This window comes from Eutrema salsugineum, unplaced genomic scaffold (genome assembly GCF_000478725.1).
Source record: "Eutrema salsugineum unplaced genomic scaffold, Eutsalg1_0 scaffold_5, whole genome shotgun sequence".
Taxonomy (NCBI): Eukaryota; Viridiplantae; Streptophyta; class Magnoliopsida; order Brassicales; family Brassicaceae; genus Eutrema; species Eutrema salsugineum.
In genome coordinates, this window is record NW_006256612.1 from 15,546,170 (window position 1) to 15,565,386 (window position 19,217).

At 42.4% G+C, this 19,217-nt stretch overlaps 5 protein-coding genes across 5 annotated transcripts; 2 read left to right on the forward strand and 3 right to left on the reverse strand.

The window, feature by feature from the left end:
* Positions 1–197: 197 nt before the first annotated feature.
* On the forward strand, positions 198–5,152 carry LOC18994723 (kinesin-like protein KIN-UB). The gene is made up of 19 exons (XM_006418410.2): positions 198–506; positions 703–803; positions 906–1,028; positions 1,143–1,328; positions 1,406–1,627; positions 1,739–1,892; positions 2,023–2,172; positions 2,292–2,380; positions 2,467–2,670; positions 2,763–2,870; positions 2,949–3,083; positions 3,192–3,323; positions 3,606–3,738; positions 3,825–3,917; positions 4,024–4,149; positions 4,267–4,392; positions 4,472–4,615; positions 4,701–4,829; positions 4,926–5,152. Exons 1-19 carry the CDS (start codon positions 329–331, stop codon positions 5,084–5,086), a joined length of 2,694 nt encoding a protein of 897 aa, XP_006418473.1. The 5' UTR covers positions 198–328; the 3' UTR covers positions 5,087–5,152.
* LOC18994724 (brefeldin A-inhibited guanine nucleotide-exchange protein 3) lies at positions 5,144–12,399 on the reverse strand. Its single transcript, XM_006418411.2, is given in 12 exon segments — positions 5,144–6,189; positions 6,289–6,938; positions 7,066–7,221; positions 7,224–7,422; positions 7,510–7,831; positions 7,916–8,415; positions 8,709–8,982; positions 9,239–9,531; positions 9,672–10,094; positions 10,184–10,538; positions 10,699–11,016; positions 11,234–12,399. Coding segments are annotated over 12 exon segments (5,253 nt in total). The 3' UTR covers positions 5,144–5,592.
* A 1,113-nt stretch (positions 12,400–13,512) lies between these two features.
* On the forward strand, positions 13,513–15,331 carry LOC18994725 (pentatricopeptide repeat-containing protein At1g01970). Its single transcript, XM_006418412.2, has 2 exons — positions 13,513–14,247; positions 14,438–15,331. Exons 1-2 carry the CDS (start codon positions 13,783–13,785, stop codon positions 15,215–15,217), a joined length of 1,245 nt encoding a protein of 414 aa, XP_006418475.1. The 5' UTR covers positions 13,513–13,782; the 3' UTR covers positions 15,218–15,331.
* A 168-nt stretch (positions 15,332–15,499) lies between these two features.
* LOC18994726 (berberine bridge enzyme-like 1) lies at positions 15,500–17,304 on the reverse strand. The gene has a single exon (XM_006418413.2). The coding sequence runs from the start codon at positions 17,146–17,148 to the stop codon at positions 15,532–15,534; it is 1,617 nt and encodes a 538-aa protein (XP_006418476.1). The 5' UTR covers positions 17,149–17,304; the 3' UTR covers positions 15,500–15,531.
* Positions 17,305–17,815: 511 nt separating this feature from the next.
* LOC18994727 lies at positions 17,816–18,836 on the reverse strand. Its single transcript, XM_006418414.2, has one exon. It carries the CDS (start codon positions 18,719–18,721, stop codon positions 18,014–18,016), a length of 708 nt encoding a protein of 235 aa, XP_006418477.1. The 5' UTR covers positions 18,722–18,836; the 3' UTR covers positions 17,816–18,013.
* Positions 18,837–19,217: the final 381 nt, after the last annotated feature.

Here is a 19,217-nt window from a genome sequence, read left to right on the forward strand (position 1 = left end):
AGGTATACACTCACTCATTTTTATTGGGACACAGTGGGACCCATTTAACCCAACGACTGTCTCTGTCTTCATTCAAAATACGAACGAGTGTGGGACCCGCCATCCTCCTCCTCCATTCCAATTTCATACTACTGTTTTTGTTTTTAAAAAAAATAAAAATGGTAAAAAAAGAGAGAAAAGCCCCAAAAATTGAAATGGAGAAAGAAAAACAAAAAGCCCTCGTCTCGTGTTGTCTCATTTCCTATTTCTCTTCTTCTTTTGAATTTTTATTTCTTGTGATTGCATAAACCGCCGTCTCGACAACTCTGGAGGTAGAGAAGACTTGTATATGGCTATGGCGACTTCGAGAAATGGTGCGGTTAGAGGATCCATGAGACCGATCTCTGGAGCTAATTCCTCCAATCTCAGATCGTCTTCTTTCAAATCCAGGATTCCTTCGTCCGCGCCTGCTCCCCGTCGCAACTCTTCTGCTTCTCTGGGAGGAGCTTCCGCCGGAGACAATGGAGGTCCGTTATTATCACTGATTTATAACTTTCTCAGATGCGGTTTTGAAATCGATTTTCTTACTCCCACTATTGAGCTCTCATTTTTGTTAGTGAAACCAACTTTGCTTCCGTTTGATTGCTTTTTTGTTTATTTTTAGGAGATGATTGCTTCGTTTTCCCGATTAGATGTAGAATTAATTGTGGTTTTCTTTAGCAGTGCCTGGGAGAGTTCGAGTGGCTGTTAGATTACGACCTCGAAATGCAGATGAGTCGGTGGCAGATGCTGATTTTGCTGATTGCGTTGAGTTGCAGCCTGAGGTTGTCCCCAATTCCTATTGTTTACTCAGTGAGGGTTTAAAATCAATCTCAGGTCGATTTTAATTCCTGTTTTTTTTTTTTTTTTTTTTTTTTTTGTGTCAGCTCAAAAGGTTGAAACTCAGGAAAAACAATTGGGATACGGAGACTTATGAGTTTGATGAGGTTCTCACCGAAGCTGCTTCTCAGAAGCGAGTCTACCAAGTGGTTGCCAAGCCGGTTGTAGAGGTCTCTATGCGTGTCTCTTCTGACATTTTTTGTTTCTCGTTTCACTACTCTTCTTGGATGCTCCTTGAGAATGTAATTTATTCATCTTCACAGTGGGCTACTTTATGCTTGTAGAGTGTTCTTGAAGGTTACAATGGAACTGTGATGGCTTATGGTCAGACGGGTACCGGAAAGACTTTTACCCTCGGAAGATTAGGAGATGAAGATACTGCTGCTCGTGGTATCATGGTTCGATCAATGGAAGATATCATTGGAGGCACTTCTCTAGAGACTGATTCTGTCTCTGTCTCATATTTACAGGTATCTTTCATTTCTCAACTATTGATTGTAACCACTTTGCATTCCTTTATTTATTCTATTTTGATTCTTTTGTCCAGCTTTATATGGAGACCATCCAAGATCTCCTCGACCCAACTAATGACAATATTGCAATTGTCGAAGACCCCAAAACTGGAGATGTCTCCTTGCCAGGGGCAACCCATGTAGAGATCAGAAACCAACAAAATTTCCTCGAGCTTCTTCAACTTGGGGAAACACATAGAGTTGCAGCCAACACAAAATTGAATACTGAGTCTTCTCGAAGTCATGCAATTCTCATGGTAATCGAGACCTCATTTTAGCCTTCTCTGATACTTCCTAGGCGTTATATTGAACCTTTTCGTTCATCTCTATTGTTATTTTGAGTTGATGATGCATTATCAATAGTTCAGGTGCATGTCAAGAGGTCGGTGGTGGAAAACGAGGATTTAGTCTCAAATGAAACGGAGAGCTCATCTCACTTTGTCAGACCATCAAAACCACTAGTCAGAAGAAGCAAGCTTGTTCTAGTAGATCTTGCTGGCTCTGAACGTGTTCACAAGTCTGGTATAAAGTTCTAATCATCATTCATCAAATGAGCTAGCTTATCAAAGCTCTTGTACAAAACAGTTTTACTTGTTTCTTCGTTTTCCCTTCACCCTATGGGATTGCTCATTTTCGCCCTCTCGCACTGCAGGCAGCGAAGGGCACATGCTGGAGGAAGCTAAATCCATTAATCTCTCACTTAGTGCTTTAGGGAAATGCATAAATGCAATAGCCGAAAACAGCCCCCATGTTCCACTACGTGATTCTAAGCTTACTCGCTTGTTGAGAGACTCATTTGGTGGTTAGTTATCTGTTTACATTCTTGTTCATATGCTAAGTCATGGTGTCTTGAATTCGGATTTCCTAATTAACTGACTTTTCTGTATAATCATTCACGTATATATGTTGTTTGCGTTTCAGGCACAGCAAGAACATCCCTAATTGTGACAATTGGTCCCTCTCCGCGTCATAGAGGAGAGACAACAAGTACTATATTATTTGGCCAAAGGGTGGGTTTTCACATACCTTACCCAACCCGTAATTTATAAGTCTATTGAGACATCTCAAATCCATAAGTCTTTGAATTCTTGGGCAGGCAATGAAGGTAGAGAATATGTTGAAGATAAAAGAAGAATTCGATTACAAGAGTTTATCCAAGAAACTTGAGGTCCAACTGGATAAGGTGATTGCTGAAAATGAAAGGCAGCTGAAAGCATTTGATGATGATGTGGAGAGAATAAATCTACAAGCACAAAATAGAATATCAGAAGTTGAAAAGAACTTTGCAGAGGCCTTAGAGGTTAGTTGATGCAAAATCCATTTAGACACTTCTTGGCATATACGTGTTTGGTTTCGAAATCCGGTAACAAAAATTTAATATTCTATTTACAGAAGGAAAAACTAAAGTGTCAAATGGAATATATGGAGTCAGTTAAGAAGCTTGAAGAAAAACTGATATCGAACCAGCGGAACTACGAGAATGGTAAACGCAATGGAGAGGTATTTTCCCACATAACTCTTATATGCTTTTCAGTTGATGGGAGTGAGCATCTTTAACTAGTAAATATCTCCTTGCAGGTCAATGGGGTTGTTACAGCTAGTGAACTCGCTAAGCTAAAAGAATCACTTGAGAATGAAATAAAGTTAAGGAAGGCCGCTGAAGAGGAAGTTAACAAACTAAAAAGCCAGTCATCACTGAAGACAAGATCAGGGGTACACTGTCTTCAACTTCTCTTTTGCTCTCTCTCTCTCTCTATCTCTCCCTCCGCTCAATGATTCGACATCTTGGATACTATTTAACCAATCTCTCTGGCGTTTTAGGAAGGCGAAGATGCTGGAATATCAAGACTACAAAAACTGCTGGAGGATGAGGCTCTACAGAAAAAGAAACTTGAAGAAGAGGTCACCATATTACGAAGTCAACTTGTGCAGCTTACTTTCGAAGCTGACCAGGTACAAATTTTACTAATTCGGAATGTGTATAGGTCTCTCCTTTAATTGCTGTAAAGCAAATGTCTCCATCATTTGTCTTCATTGAATAGACTTTGCAACACTTGGGGAATAGTACAAGCGCTGTTAGAACTCCGTTGATCTCGTGAATATGAAACACTTTTTCAGATATCATCTATTTACTCGTTTCTTGTACCTGATAATAACTGTATGTTGGTAATAGTTTTCGTCCAACCTTTGAGTCTCATGAATTTGTTATCTAATTTTTGAGTCTAATTCTTCCAGATGAGAAGATGCTTGGACAGAGGTGCCCCGGGGAATTCATACTCTGCCACAGACTCATTACCATCACGTCATTCCCAAGCAAGAGAATCAGCGAACGGACAGAAGGCACCATTTGCTACACTATGTGAACAAGGTAATGGAAATTTATCCTGTTTGAACCAGAGCGTGTACAAACTGTCTTTGCGGTGTTATTATAGCTTTCCATCCTCTTTGAAACAGTGGGTCTACAAAAGATCTTGCAATTGCTTGAGTCAGATGATGCAAACATCCGAATTCATGCTGTGAAAGTTGTGGCCAATCTAGCAGCTGAAGGTAACTTTTGCTCACTCCCAGACATAGTTGCATCATTTTCCGAGGTTCAATTTTGGAGGCTCTAAGTTCTGATACTTTACCTATTTTCGTGGGGTTTGATAAGCAGAGGCAAATCAGGAGAAGATTGTTGAAGCTGGAGGTCTTACATCGTTGCTGATGCTTCTCAGAAGTTACGAAGATGAAACCGTCCGAAGAGTTGCTGCTGGTGCAATTGCTAATCTCGCAATGAACGGTAAACTTTCAGTGTTCCTGATTACGAATCAGTGGGTAGACAGACAGTAATTAGTGGTCTCTTGGTCATGAGTTTTTGCTTTTTTTTTGTGTGTGTTTTTGTTTTTTGGGGTAGCAGAAGTGAGTCAACAACTGATTGTGGACCAAGGTGGAATCAGCTTGCTATCTTTAACAGCAGCAGATGCAGAGGATCCACAGACCTTACGCATGGTTGCTGGAGCTATTGCTAATCTATGTGGCAACGGTAAAAATAACATCCAACATGGTTTTTTCTCTAATAGACAAGAAACCGACCAATTTCTGAAACCATGTTTGTTTGGCAGACAAACTTCAAGCAAGACTATGGTCGGATGGGGGAATAAAAGCGTTGTTAGGAATGGTTAGATGCGGACATCCAGATGTGCTTGCACAGGTGGCTCGGGGGATTGCGAACTTTGCAAAATGTGAATCCCGAGCAACAACTCAAGGTAAAAAATAGAAAAATATTTGCTCTTTCAAGAATTCTTTCAAAGTCATCCAGTGTTTAGGAGCTAATGTGAAGAGTGTATGAAGGTGTGAAGAATGGAAGATCATTGCTAATAGAAGACGGAGCGCTTCCGTGGATTGTGCAACACGCTAACGATGAAGCTGCACCAATCAGGCGCCACATCGAGCTCGCTTTATGCCATTTGGCCCAACATGGTTAGTTTTAGTGCCATCTTGGGCTTGGGCTTTGTCGTTTGTTGACACCAAAAACCTCTGGTGCGTAACAAAAGTGATGAATTTTAATTGTTGCAGAGGTGAATGCCAAGGAGATGATAAGCGGAGGAGCGCTATGGGAACTTGTGAGGATATCAAAGGAATGCTCAAGAGAAGACATTCGGAGTTTGGCTCATCGCACTCTCTCTTCCAGTCCCGTCTTCCGTTCTGAGATTCGCCGCCTCGGCATCCACTTTTGACTTTGAGATATATGTAATGCGTGTATCATATAATTTACTTATCAACAAGATTCATCCTTTTTTTTTTTCATCATTCTACTAACTTTTCTTTCCTTTCTCTTTTAGTTCTGCCGTTGCTTTCATTCCCTTTTCGTTGTAAAAATCATCTCTGCGTGATTCATTTTATTCAAAACCTCAAAATAAAAATAAAGTTTGCTAGGACTTATTTTGCAATGTGTCATAAACATAGGCTGTTAATATTACAATTTACATATACTGTTAAGCAAAGAAAAAAAACATATCCGACCACAATCCGTCAACGCTAATCTCTCTTCCCATATGGCTACCAAACAATGAAAGAAAACAAAACCAAAAAAAGAGGAGCAGCAAATGTGATTTGTGATTAAAAAAAAAAAACTCAAAGAAAGAGAACCAATCAGAGCATTATGAAGAAAATCGAGGAGGAGGGTGATGATAGAAAATGAACAAGAGATGATATGAGTATACAAATCTTACAGAGAAAAATATTAGCAGCAAGAGCGAAGGAGAAGAGGCCCCATTGATGTCTGAAGCATATCACTAAGAGCTACTTGTACCTCTCCTCCGGACCCATGTTCACAGCTTATCAACGTAGCTATCAGAGGAAACAAGTCCGCTAAGTTCTTCTTGAAAAGTGACTCTCCCATGTTTCCCAGTGTCTGAATCGCAGCCACCACTAGCGGAGCCCGCGCGGTTAGCTCCTTCCTTTTTCCCGACCCCGAGGGAACCGCCCATCTAGACGACTGCTCTTTTGCACATGAAATGTCTATGTAGAACTCCAACACCTCTCTGCAGAGGCTTATGAGATGGGCCTCTATTTCGGACTCCTCGTAACCCAAAGGCTGGTCTGAGATGAGGTTGTCTAACAAGGTCATACATGTTTGGAAAGATTCGTTCTCCAGGCGGAGGAGAGGAGCTTCTTGGGATTCCGGCGACGACCCCATCTCCTGGAGCCTGGAACGCAAGACTGGATCTGCGTTGATTTTGTGAGCCTTGGATGCGATGCCATGCATAGCGTCAAAGAGCATCAATATGTGATTGGCTGTGAGAGACGTACGGTACATGTTGTAGATATCTGTTACCGCCTGCAAGCAAAGAGCAAGTGCACAAGACATACACAAATCAAGATTTGATTATACGTGTGTATATATATATATATATATGCTTCATCACCAAAGACTGACCTGAACCAACAAAATCTGAATCGAAGCTTTGGATTTGGCATCTGCTACGGCAGCATGAAGCTGCCTGTTTCTTCTTCTCAGTGTGTCTCTGGAATTATCACTTGTTTCATCCTCATTGCTTACATCCTCCGTCAAATCTTCACTGGTAACGTATGAGAAGTCAGGGGATGTAGCATCTGCTGCTTCTTTAATACATGACACAACCTCAAGCCATTGTTCGTCTGAGAATTGATGACCGACGTCTCTCATCAGACGTACAAGCGCAGCAATGCCCGCACCAGCAAGACTTTGGTGAGGGCGTTTTATCAAGCTTACGAATAGCATCAGCACCTTCTTAAGGAGAGGGTTAACTGTCTTGTAGAAATTCACAAAGAGGTCTACAACTAGCTGTAGAGCCAACGAGCATGTCTCATAGAGCCAAGACTCTTGGTCGACTTCCCCATTGTAACTTCTCTCATCAGTTGCGTCTTCACCAGACGGGTCAACGTCGTGACGCACATAGTCAAATATCCGAAATAAAACAGACTCGAAAACCCGTTCCCATAACGACAGACTGAAATGGTCCCCATGGTTCCGCAGAGTATCAAACAGGACTTTTAATGCAACCTTCCTAATTTCTGCTCTTGGGTCGAAACTAAGTTCAGATAAACCTGCAAGGCAAAAAAAAAAAAAAAAACCCGGAAATTAGGATGTTAAAAAAAAAAATAAAAAATAAAAAATAAAAAATTGATTAGAGAAGTACAAATGCAAAGATAAGTGCTGCAAAAACCGGCTTACCAGCTAACAAGGGAAACCAAGAATATAAATGCTCATCGCTTTCTAAAAAATTTCCACTATCTTGTTTTCCGCCTTTTCCTCCTTGTGGAGAAGATGGAGAGTTCCTCCTCATTGATGAACCGACATAGCCCTCGGCAAGTTTTCTCGCGCAATATGAAGGAAAGCAATGGCTTGGAGACTGATATCTTTCTCAAACTTACTATTGGTGAACGCAACAAGGCAATTCACACAGTCTGTGAAGGTGGTTGTCTCGGTCTCTGTGATGTGTGGGAAGTAGTCTCGGATAATCTTTTCAACCATTTCAAAAGACAGGAACACAATATTTTTATGAGCGTCGTGTGCTGCCGTCGTAAAAATCTGCAAGAGCAAAGAGATTTCAGTAAGTCATCAAAAACTGAGAGAGACAGCAATGTAAGAGTTGGGAGTTTGTGATAGATCAAATACCATGAACATGCTCTTCCATCCCGACTTGACATTGTTAACACGGGATAGAACCATCTGTGAGACGCATCGTATAATCAATTCCCTGATCTCAACAGCACCACTTTTGCGCATGACGACAACAAATGGTTTCATAAATTCATTTTGGAAGTTATAATTTGCCAACTCTTCCCGCTCTAAGAACTTCATAGACAGCTGGCGCAGGGAGTCCATAGCAAATATTGCAATGGAGAGGTTGTCAGAACAGCCAATAGTCACAAAGAAATCGGAGAGCACATGCCAGATGCTCGACCAGACAAGTCTTATCCGGTTCATGTTATAGTGCCTGACATTGCATCCAACAGAGTATAAATCAGAGATAGTTTGAGCACGACACAACAGATACATTGAAGGAAAGATTGGTCCTTACGCTATTTCCACAATCTTTGTAAGGCTGAAGACTCGTGGATCAGATGGAGATCGTAGTTCATCCATGGAAACTTTGCAGAGGGCTTTAACAAAGTCAATTATGGCTTCACTGTTCAATCTCTGACTACGTGTAAATATCCGACTCATGTCGCCAACCTGTTCTAGCAAGTTCAGATTAGATATCAGGTTGTTCATCTGCTCAGATGTCACCGTATTAGAAGCCTTGCTAGCAACACCGGAACCATCGTAAGAACCCCTTATCACAGCAGACGCAGCATACTGGATTTTTCCAGGTGCTCTTTCTTTAACTGCTGGTACTGAATTCGACTTAGCCAGTGGTGAGTTTCCTGACTCGGTTTGAGGAAATGCAAAGAAAGTGGCATCAGGAGGCGCTCCTTCCCCCAAGAGATGAAGATGTTCAAACCGAGAAACACATGTCAATATATGCTCCCAAGCATCTTGTAGATAGTTACCCTCTTCCTCCGCCAGTTTGACTATTGCCTATCAGTGAACAAACAAAAACAGTTGATCCATAGAAGTCACTTCTTATCATTCAAAGTACCCAACTCAATTCAACAAACACAAAGCCGAAGGAAACAGCTTTTAGCCAATCAATATTTCCCAGAAAGTAGAAATGCGTAAAAAGAAAAAGAAACGAGAAATGTTTTTACCAAGACGTATAAACACAAAATATGAGTTTCAGCATAAAATAAAACTTAAAACTAAATGAGATTTCCACCAACTCGTTTTGTCCCCTTAAGAAAAGAAAAGAACTTGAGAAAAAGAATATCAACCTTTATGGCTTCAATGTTTTTCTGCTTGATATCAGCAGGAGAGTGGAGAGAAGTAAATTTTGCTAGTGACGTCACAAAGGCATCCCTATGCGTCTTTAAGGACATTACAGAAGTGACGTGGATAGCATGGTGGAAACCCTCCAGACATAATGTTGTAATCACTGCATCATCACTCTGGTCAAGTGGAACACTGAAAGCAGCCAACATAGGAGCCCAACACACCTCAACCATAAATCTGAGTATAACTACGTCCGAGGCTGCATAATAAACTGACCTACAGTGGAAAACAAGAATCAAAATCCCGAGATACACTTTCGGGTAAGTCCAAGTGTAAACATCATAGCTAAATCGAAAATCTACGTAACAATAAGAGCAATGTTGACATGACCAACTACCAACTCCCACATAGTGACTATCAAAAGATAAGATGAATGGTGCCCAATAGAGAACAGAATGGAAGAAGAATCAACTTGCATGAAACAGACCACTGAGCATGCAAATTAAAAAGCACGATAAAGTAAGCTTCTTACTCAGATTTGCGAGCTTTTTCTTTAAACCTCTCTTGCATATGCCTGATAAGATCATCACTGGTCTCCATGTACAAATCTTCACCACGCCTAGGAACAACAATATTTAAGATTGTATCCAGCCCAAGTAATCTACTTGAGTTTGTCGGCTGCTTCTGTTGTGGACCCAAACCATCGTCCTTCATCTTTATCTCATTTCTAGATATCCTTTCATATAATGCACGTAGATATTCCTCAGGCAAGTCTTTCCCATCATCTATACCACGATTATTTCTAATAAAACCATCAGCTGTCATCTGCAATGTTGTAATTGAAACTTAAGAAATGAGTTACCTTGTTTGAGCATTTTTACCACAAGCTTCAAACTAGATTGGACTAGGATCTTCGAAATAGTGATATCAGTAAGGTTCTAAACGAAACAGCTAAAAACATGTACCTTGCTCTTCACCATAGGGTTATGTGCATCAGTGTTGAGTAAAATAACAGAGTAAGCGAGGACATATGCCGTATCAGCGCTAGAAAAAGCCTTTGGATTACATTTACAGTACCGCTCCGCAAACTTTTCCATGATGCGATCAATTTTTTGTGCTTCTCCTGGCAGCCTAAAGCCCCGGAGGAAGGCTCGAATAGCCTCATCAAATTCCATGCCTTGAAACTCGAAAGAATCCACATATGCATGCATCACTTTAAGGGATAGGTCTTCTCTTTCCCCCAGATAATCCCCTACCAAAGTCTTGTTCAACCCAGATGCATCTTTCAGAAAAGCAGCTATTTCCTCTGGAGAGTCCCCCACCTTCTTTGCCTTGATTAGAAATTCAATGCCTTTCTTAGGCTTCTGGTTGAATATAGAAATACCTTCCTGCCATCAATATAACCAAATCAGTCTTTAGCTGAAAGACTGTGACGAAAGAAAATGAACACCGAAAAAAATTATAGGTAACTTTTTACCTGAAGTTCAAGCTTGTAAGCTCGGCGCTGCTCTATTGCTAAGGCATCAGAAGTCCCACTGGACAATTCAGACTGAGACTCTGATCTTTCAAAGCCTCCATGGCCCCCCTCCCCCTTACCGTTTTCCGCAGGATGGCTCCCTTCTTCAAGATTTCTATCATCAATTTCTAGCATTTTTGCTGAATACGGATCTGGAAGACGCAACTGCTTATTCACCCAATCTCCCATGGACCTTAAAACAGCAACTAAGCACTTCATGGCTTCAAGTTTCATGGCTGCTTCCTGAGGTGGCAACAAGGTAGTAACTGTACCCGGAGGCACTCCTTGAGCAGTTTTAAGGAGACCATTGACCATCCTAAAGACAAGGTACAGATCACAACACGGAAATGAATGGCACCTTAGTTATTGACCTCATCTCTTATACCACAAACAAAATACAGATTCAGGGTCATTACAAATGAGGTTTTCTAACCTAATAACATAGAATAAGGTAACAGCAACACATCAATGCATACCTCTCAAAAATATTAGATGAGTTGACATCGCAATCATAGTTGATGAAGATATCTACCAAAATCTGTGAATCAACGCAGAGCTTGTCCAGGAACCGAAGCACTATCATCTTCTGTTGAAAATCAGGTTGAGAAACATTCTCTAACACTCTTAGAACAATCATAGGGAAGAAGACCCCAATCTCCGCCTTCAGCCCAGCACGAAATCTCGAAACCAAACTAAGTAAAATCGAGCAGGAAAGCTGGAAAATGATCATAAGATTTGAAGCACTATTTTTCAGCAAGGAGAGACACAAATACTGTTTGATGGCGCCTAAGAACCTGTTTCATCATGAATTGATGCCAACATATTAGGGAAAAAAACACCGATGACTGAATAACACTACCCCCCCCCCCCAACCCCAAAAAGAAACCAACTAACATGGAGATAAATTAGCAGTCTCCAATTTTAAAAGGCTTAGGGAAAAATAATAATCTGAAACTAGAGAAACTATAACAACTACCTAATAATAATGGAAGAAGATAAACAAAAACAAACCTGTCGCTGGTTCTAAAGACAGCACCGGCATTCTCCAGCAGAATCTTCAATAACTCGAGAGCCACAATCTTCCCTCTCATCAACTCTGGATCTTCCTTGGGAGGCGTCTTCATGGACAGCTTGCAAAGTGCCCTGAATACCAAGAAGGCGTCTCTTCTCAGCTTATTCCCAATCTGAACCTCCGAATCATCGTCTTTCTCCACTTCTCCATCGGCCAGCTCTCCTTTTCTTCCCTCGAGGGCCGACTTATACATACTGATCTCCCAGTACTTGGCATCCAACATATCCTTGTCTGTAGAATCCAACAAATCTGTTGGATTCGCAGTCCCGGGTAATGAAGTCTCGAAGGCCCCGTCGTGGCCTCCGAATGTGCCCTTGGCGTTAGCTGAATTGAACACTCCGTCAATATCCTGCATGATTTTGGTAATGAAACCTTGAACGGACTGCGTGGTTGAGGGGTCTGATTCAGATTTGTCCGTCGGCTCCATAAGCTCGGCCACGACGATGGGCTGAATGGGGACTGTGGATGAATCAGCCTCCATCCTTCTGAAGACTATAACAGACATCTGCACCAGCGAGGCTTTAGCCGTCGCCTGATTAACCGCGTTTCTGCTGCCTAAGTAGATACCATAACAAGTCCTAACGATCTGTAGCAAAGAATCTCCATGGATCCTGAGGGAAATCGAAGTGACAGCAGTTAAGAGCGTCTTGAGCACGAGAAGCTCGAGTCCTTCATCATCCAACTCGTGGCATTTGCAGATGGTTTCAATGAGCTTGGAAAGGAGTAGCGCCTCGGGACCGCCGGTGGGATCCGCCTCGCCGCGAAGATAGCCGTGTGCAATAAGCTTCTGGATGCAATCAACGGCAGGATCGACAATCTTGAGAGCGCCGGTGCCGGAGGCGTTAATCAAAGGGCTGAGGATGATCTCGGACTCGGCGAGAGAGTATTCAGCGGCTCCTCCGTCGTGAAGCGGACCAGGAATGGAGGATCCAGATTCAGAGTCAGCGAGAGGAGAAGAATTATCGGGCGATCTGAGGCGTTCGATGACGGATTTGCACTCGTGAGCGAGCTTGGAGTGTTTTCGCCATGAGGCGTTCTTAATGACCTTGTCCAAAGCAGGGATCACAACTCGACCTAAGCGGGAATCGACTTCCGTAGAAGCCATTCCAGATTCGTGGGGGAGCTCTTCTCACCAATTCAGATCTATGATTAAGTGTATACGTAGCCAGAGAGAGAGAGAGAGAGAGAGAGAGAGAGATAACAACTTATCGTCCTCTGCGATCCAACCAAAGCAATCTCACCAGGGCTACCGAGTCGTCTCGTCGACTCAGTGAGTTACATGTAGTACGAAGAGGAAACCAGAAAGGGGAGAAGGAGAATGAAGAAATCAAAGTGAGCTCCAGTGAAGTAATAAAATATCCGATGAATGAGAGAACCGGGCAGATTCGGATCGCCGTCCTCTCCTAGTTTTTCTATTGTAACCTGAAAATTACCTAAATATCCTTGGCGTGTTCCCTCTCTACTGCCTGTGAGATCGAGGGCATATCAGGTACTTTCGCAGATGAGGAAATCTGCATCTGTTGACCGTCCCGGTGGACTCCCGGTCATGCTTCCCGGCCACTTCCTATTTATCCTTTGCCTCTTTATTATGCCATCAACTTAGAACATCTAGTGCTATCCTATGTGATATACCAAAAAAAACACAAAAAAAAAAAACTTGACTTGTGTAAGTGTATCGAAAGTAGTAAAACCATCATTTTCCAAAAGATATCCGTTAAAACAGAATCTTAGTAAATCAAAAATAATGTAAGACTAGTGATTTTTGTTACCATAGAGCTATGTACAACGAAGGAAAAAAATATGAAATTCATTAACTCTCAAAATAGGTGTTTGATAGTCTCCTAATTATAATAAAACTATGAAACAAAACAAATTTAATAGTATTAATTGTTAGATTTGGTCGTAACTGTATAGGAGATTTATTTTACCAACAAAAAAAAAACTAAAATTAAAAAAAAAGTATAGGAAGGAGATTGACACATTACAAGGACATGAACAATAAACTTACCATTTCTTAAATAAATAAATAAAAAAAACCTTGTCCCTTTGTCAGTGCTAATATAATATTATATTGGATCTAAAACGGGCCATAAGTCCAACTGGTGCACATAATAACCCTCCATAAATGAGCCCAATAAAGACCCACAGTGAAGCAGCCATTTGTGGTGTCGATCCGCCAGAAGTAGAGAGAGCAGAGCAACAAAACAAAACAAAAAGCTACGATTCTCTTCTAGTATTCTCCACAGGTCTAATCTATCCACCAAGTCTGTCCATGAACTTTAGCTTCTTCGTTCATCTCTCAGTCGCCAGTTTTCTTTGAACCGACCCTCTCTTACTAACATTTCCAGAAAAGCCCCATTCTGTATTTCTATGATCCTTAGGCAGAAGCCTTTCAGTTCTGAGGTACATGAATTGTACAGTTGTTCGCAATTCTAAGATTCGGTTCATGTGAAAGTAATACCGTCGTTTTTCTAGTTCTTCGACGTCTATGATGGGAATTTATAGCTGCAGCGCAGTGTTGAGCTTCGGCTTGAAATGTCCATTTGTTATTGGAAGCCATAAGCTGTACCGTCGCATGTTTAGAGGAAACCCATTGTTTGTAGAATCTCCTCAAAATAGGCGTTTTGGTTGCAAATGTGGTGCTGGTATGATGATTGGCGAGGTTGTAGACATGGAAGGAGCAGATAAAGATACAGAACAAAGCCCTAGGTTTATTTGGGTTGATGTTGGTCTGAATCTGACAGAAGAACAAGACGAGGCAATCACAAGGATTCCTATTAAGATGTCAAAACGTTGTCAAGCGCTTATGAGGCAGATTATTTGCTTCTCCAGAGAAAAGGGTAGTGTTTGCGATTTGTTAGCTGCTTGGGTTAGGAGGATGAAACCTATTAGAGCTGACTGGCTTTCTCTTCTTAAAGAGTTGAAGAATCTTGAGTCTCCATTTTATATCAAGGTTCTTCCTTCTTTCCTTATTCTATGGTCGATTGTGCTTGTGCCCTGTTGGTTTTGATCTAGCACGGATCTGATTTCAATCCAAAACACGTTTGGAAATTCAACATTGATCATGGTAGATTTTACCTATTGTCACTTTCTTGGTTAAGTTTGTAAATTTTTTTTTTTTTTTTTTTTGTGCATCTCCATAGGTGGCTGAATTTTCGCTGCTCGAGGATTCCTTTGAAGCGAACGCCCGTGATTATACCAAGATCATCCATTACTATGGGAAGCTAAACCAAGTGGAAGACGCTGAAAAAACTCTTCTTGCTATGAAAAATCGAGGGTTTCTCGTTGATCAAGTGACCCTAACTGCAATGGTTCAGTTGTACAGCAAGGCAGGGTATCACCAATTGGCTGAAGAAACTTTCAACGACATCAAATTGCTTGGGGAAGCACTAGACTATCGATCTTATGGTTCAATGATTATGGCCTACATTAGAGCTGGCAAGCCCGAGAAAGGAGAGGCTTTACTAAGAGAAATGGACTGCCTAGAAATCTGTGCGGGAAGAGAGGTTTACAAGGCATTGTTGAGAGCCTACTCTATGGGTGGAGACGCGGAAGGAGCCAAGCGGGTTTTCGATGCAGTTCAAATCGCAGGGATTACTCCTGATGTAAAGCTATGTGGACTGCTCATAAACGCATACAGTGTCTCAGGCCAGAGCCAGAATGCGCGTTTGGCGTTTGAGAATATGAGAAAAGCGGGGATCAAAGCTACTGATAAGTGTGTGGCTCTTGTGTTGGCTGCATATGAAAAGGAAGAAAAGCTAAATGAAGCATTAGGGTTCTTAGTTGAGCTTGAGAAAGACTCTATAATGGTGGGGAAAGAAGCTTCTGCTGTGCTGGCTCGGTGGTTTAAGGAGCTTGGTGTTGTTGAAGAAGTTGAATTAGTTCTCAGGGAGTTTTCAGGTAGCGTGTCTCAAACCCTCTGACCGGCTTAGAACTAGAAAATACACGCTCTGCTGTTTCTATGAAGGGAGCCTGCACTGCGTACTGTTTTGACCGTCCACCAAATTACAGCAGCATCATTTTGTCGGTTTTTTGTACCTAATATATATGTTGGGACTTTTGATGTATACAGATTGTCAAAAAACATTACTGAGGGCTAGATCCAGCTGGGTTCTTAAAATATGCATGTGTATTTCTTACAAATTGCCTCACAGACACAAGGTTGGTCGTAATTAACATGTATGAGAGAGAACAAAAATACATGTGTTGCCCTTGCTCTTGCTGTGTTCCAAACTGACTACATCGTGGATGGCATCGTTGGTATGCTCTGTTCATCCCTGAAGAAGTTTTCTGGATCCACGGCTGTTTTGACTTTGACCAACCGATCAAAATTCTCTCCGAAGTATTTCCTGCCGTAAACCTCGGCTTCTCTGTAACTGTTTGGGCCATGAGTGTTGATCCCAATATCAAGATCCCTGTAGTTGAGGTAGGTGTGTCTTGGGTTCTTGGTGACGAATGGAGCCATGTAGCTGTAGAAGCTTCTCGTCTTTGCCATGAAACTGCTATCGGCCTCTGTGCCCGCATCTTTCCAGTTTATGGAATGCTGGACCTTGAAAAGCCTGTTCCTGTGAGGGAAGGGCGTCTTGGTCGTGGCCACTTGGCTCATTCTCCCTCCGTATGGATTGAAGACGAGCCCCAGCTTCCCAGCCTCCATCAACTTCTTAAACAGGAACTCTAACCCTTGTTTGCTGATCTCCGTCTCCACGTAATCCGATTTCCTTTTCAAGAAAGACGCCGAATCCGGGTCCCGATCCAGCAGGATCTCCGGTTTTATCGCCGTCGCGTTATCGCTGTTGGCCCACCACATCACCGACTGTATCCACGTCATCTCCGTGCAGTTCTCCGTCTTGAGACCAAGCTCCGGGAATTCTTTGCTCACCAGAGACAACAGATCGCTCTGTTTCCCCAAGAACAGAGCCACCACCGACGCTCGAACCGTCTGGGTTCCGTTACGCGTCACGGGCTGCATCATTAGCCTCATGAACAGATCCGGGCTGGTCTTGGGAGCTACAAACTGCCATTTGTGGACCATGTCAAGTGCATTTTCTTCTAGCGTTTTCTCCACCCTGAAAACAGTCACCCTCGGAGGAACCGGCACCAGTTTTATCTTGAACGATAAGATCACGCCGAAGCTCGAACCGCCTCCGCCTCCGATCGCCCAAAACAAATCCTCTCCCATCGATTTCCGATCGAGGATCCGTCCCTTCACGTCTACGATTTTGGCGTCCGTTACGTAGTCAACGGAAAGTCCGTATTTTCTGATCATGTTGCCGTATCCTCCGCCGCTGATGTGACCTCCGACGCCGACGGTGGGACAAACTCCGGCGGGAAAGCCGTGAGTGCCGTGAGTTTTGCTTTTCTGCCAAATATTGTAATATACCTCGCCGAGAGTAGCGCCGGCTCCCACCCAGGCGGACCCGCCATCGTCGGACATATCAACGGTGATGTTACGGAGGTTGGACATGTCGAGAACGAAGAAAGGGCGGTTAGATATGTACGAAACACCGTCGTAGTCATGGCCGCCGCTGCGAGTCTTGAGCTGGAAGTTGAGAGATTTGGTGCAGAGGACGGTGGCTTGGACGTGCGACTCGGAACGCGCCGCGATCACGATCAACGGTTTCGGAGACGTGGAAGTGTTGAATCGCGCGTTTCGGATGTATGCACGTAGCGTTGGGGCGAAGCTGGCACTGCTTTGCGGCAAAACGACGTCGCATAGCTTGTCTGGAGTTGTACCTGTTTGGTTACTAAAACATTGGAGAAAGCTTTGGTAAATAGGCGGATTCGACGGTGTGGCCGCGAGAGAACTTGAGACAAACAAAAATAAGACAAGAATTAAACAAGAGAGGTTCTTCATTATTTTTTTTAATAAGAAACTCTCTTGTTCGTTATTTTCTTTGGTAACTGATTTTTTTTTTCTTTTGTATAAATAGTACACGGATTCCTGAAATCTAGTAATCTAGTTCCTATCCTTAGACATTATTATGACCTGTTAATGGTCAAAGCGTGATGTGCGGGCTTCTGAAATTTCTTGGTTTGTGATTCAGGTGGTCTCCTCAACATGAATATAGAGTCCTGATTGTCAGTGTTGGTTGATGACAAAGAAAGTTTTGCTATATATGAGAACAGCATAAATAAAGATGATCTTACTGAAAAGAAATTAAAATTTTTATTATATTAGTTTTTAATTTAACGACGCAGGTCTCGGTTCTGCAGTAGCTTTAGCCTTGACTATGGGTCTGTGGATGAAATCCAAGGACATGTGATTTCACCCGTATACATGATGTTCTTTAGTAGAGTGGTCACTGATGATCCTATATATTTCTCCTCAAGTGCTTTCTAATATCCGACAGCAAGAGCCATTGCACGCAAGATACTTGGACTGATGAAGCCGGAAATAAAGTGGTTTCATAGAGATCACTATTTCTCTGAACCAACAAATCTTTTGGCAAGAACACAGGCTCGTTTAAATACATAAGAGTTCAAAACTCGAGACTGAATCAGGTCGGAATCCATATCATAAGTTCACGGTGAGCAAATGCATATCAGCAAAGTTCAGAAACATCCAATTCAGCAGGTTGTAACTAGTTGTTTCTTACAGACACACAAAACTTGAGAGTTGACCTATATTTACCAAATCCTACGGACCTAATCAACATGCCTGAACAAAAAAAAAAAACAAAAAAACACATTGAGCTCCTTTCCTCTCCATAGCTAGTTGTTCAATGTTCATCCTGGTCGTGAAACTCTTTGAGGACAATAAGAATCTGAGCTTCCATTCTCCTGACACGAGCAAGCAAGCGGTTGCAGGATCTCAGGTAACCTTTTACCCTGTCCTTGTGGCATTTATCAATATAAACCTCCATATCCCTCAGAATATCCATGAGCTCATCAACCACCTGCGAATACTCCATGACCCGACCCGGGTCTCTCTCCACCACCTCCTCCAACTCCCTCCTCGCCCTTTCCAGCCACCCGGCCGACAAACGGATCCGGGCTTTCAACGATTCGTAGTCATCCGAGTCGTACACGTCTATGAGTTTCAAGACCGTGCCTGCCTTGGTTTTGTAAAAGTGAAGGGATTTTACATTACCCGGCTTGTGCTGCAAAGGGAGCTCTTTGACTGCACCTTCTTCCTCCAATTCGAGCTGCTGCAAATCTATGGGAGGAGCGGTGATGATCGGAGGGTTTTGGTGGAGACGCAGGAAGAGCCAGGCGGAGGCAGCGGCTGCGACGGTGGGGATGATGAAGTGGCCGCCCAATTGGGCATTTTTATGATTAGACTTCTGAGGGAATGGGTCTGTGCCTGAAATCCATGGAGATGTGATGGCGAACAGAGATACAGGGTTCTGAATGTTTGAAGGTCTGTAATGGTGAAACGGGATGTTGTGGTGCATCCGGTGACAATACGCCTTTGCAAGGCATCCCATTTTCTGAGGATGACGAACAACCCTAAACCCCCAATTTCATCGTTTTTCTCTTAAAAGGATTTTGCACGCAATGTCGTGAATTTTGTTTTCTTTTTCTCTTCCAAGTTCAAAGGCGACTGCGATTTTCCTTTTTGATTTTTAAGGGAAGAAGAAGAAGAAGTAGAGAACACAGTTTTCTCGTTTATGGGCTTATTATGCCCATTGATAGTGAGTGATGATAAAGCCCATGACTATCCAGTGGGTACAAATATATGAGACATTAATATTTGTCGGTTAGTGTTTTCAGCTAAAACGAGAGCAGAAAACAGCTTAACTCAAGGAGCAAAGAAGAGCGAGAGATCAGTATAAGATCCATAATCCAAACGAACTTGGATGAAAACATATATACTACTACTAATCAACAATTGAAAACACAATTCTGTAAAAGAAGAAAATCATCAAAGCTCTCTCCCTTATATAAACAAACATACAGTATTATACTCGATCGGTAAATATT

Bases quoted from the DNA above. Each gene is read 5' to 3' on its own strand.
- LOC18994725 (XM_006418412.2), top strand. From the start codon at position 13,783: ATGATGGGAATTTATAGCTGCAGCGCAGTGTTGAGCTTCGGCTTGAAA. The intron at 14,248-14,437 runs GTTCTTCCTTCT...GCATCTCCATAG, and splicing joins AGTCTCCATTTTATATCAAG to GTGGCTGAATTTTCGCTGCT.
- LOC18994723 (XM_006418410.2), top strand. From the start codon at position 329: ATGGCTATGGCGACTTCGAGAAATGGTGCGGTTAGAGGATCCATGAGA. The intron at 1,628-1,738 runs GTAATCGAGACC...TCAATAGTTCAG, and splicing joins GAAGTCATGCAATTCTCATG to GTGCATGTCAAGAGGTCGGT. The intron at 1,893-2,022 runs GTATAAAGTTCT...CTCGCACTGCAG, and splicing joins TGAACGTGTTCACAAGTCTG to GCAGCGAAGGGCACATGCTG.
- LOC18994727 (XM_006418414.2), bottom strand. From the start codon at position 18,721: ATGGGATGCCTTGCAAAGGCGTATTGTCACCGGATGCACCACAACATC.
- LOC18994726 (XM_006418413.2), bottom strand. From the start codon at position 17,148: ATGAAGAACCTCTCTTGTTTAATTCTTGTCTTATTTTTGTTTGTCTCA.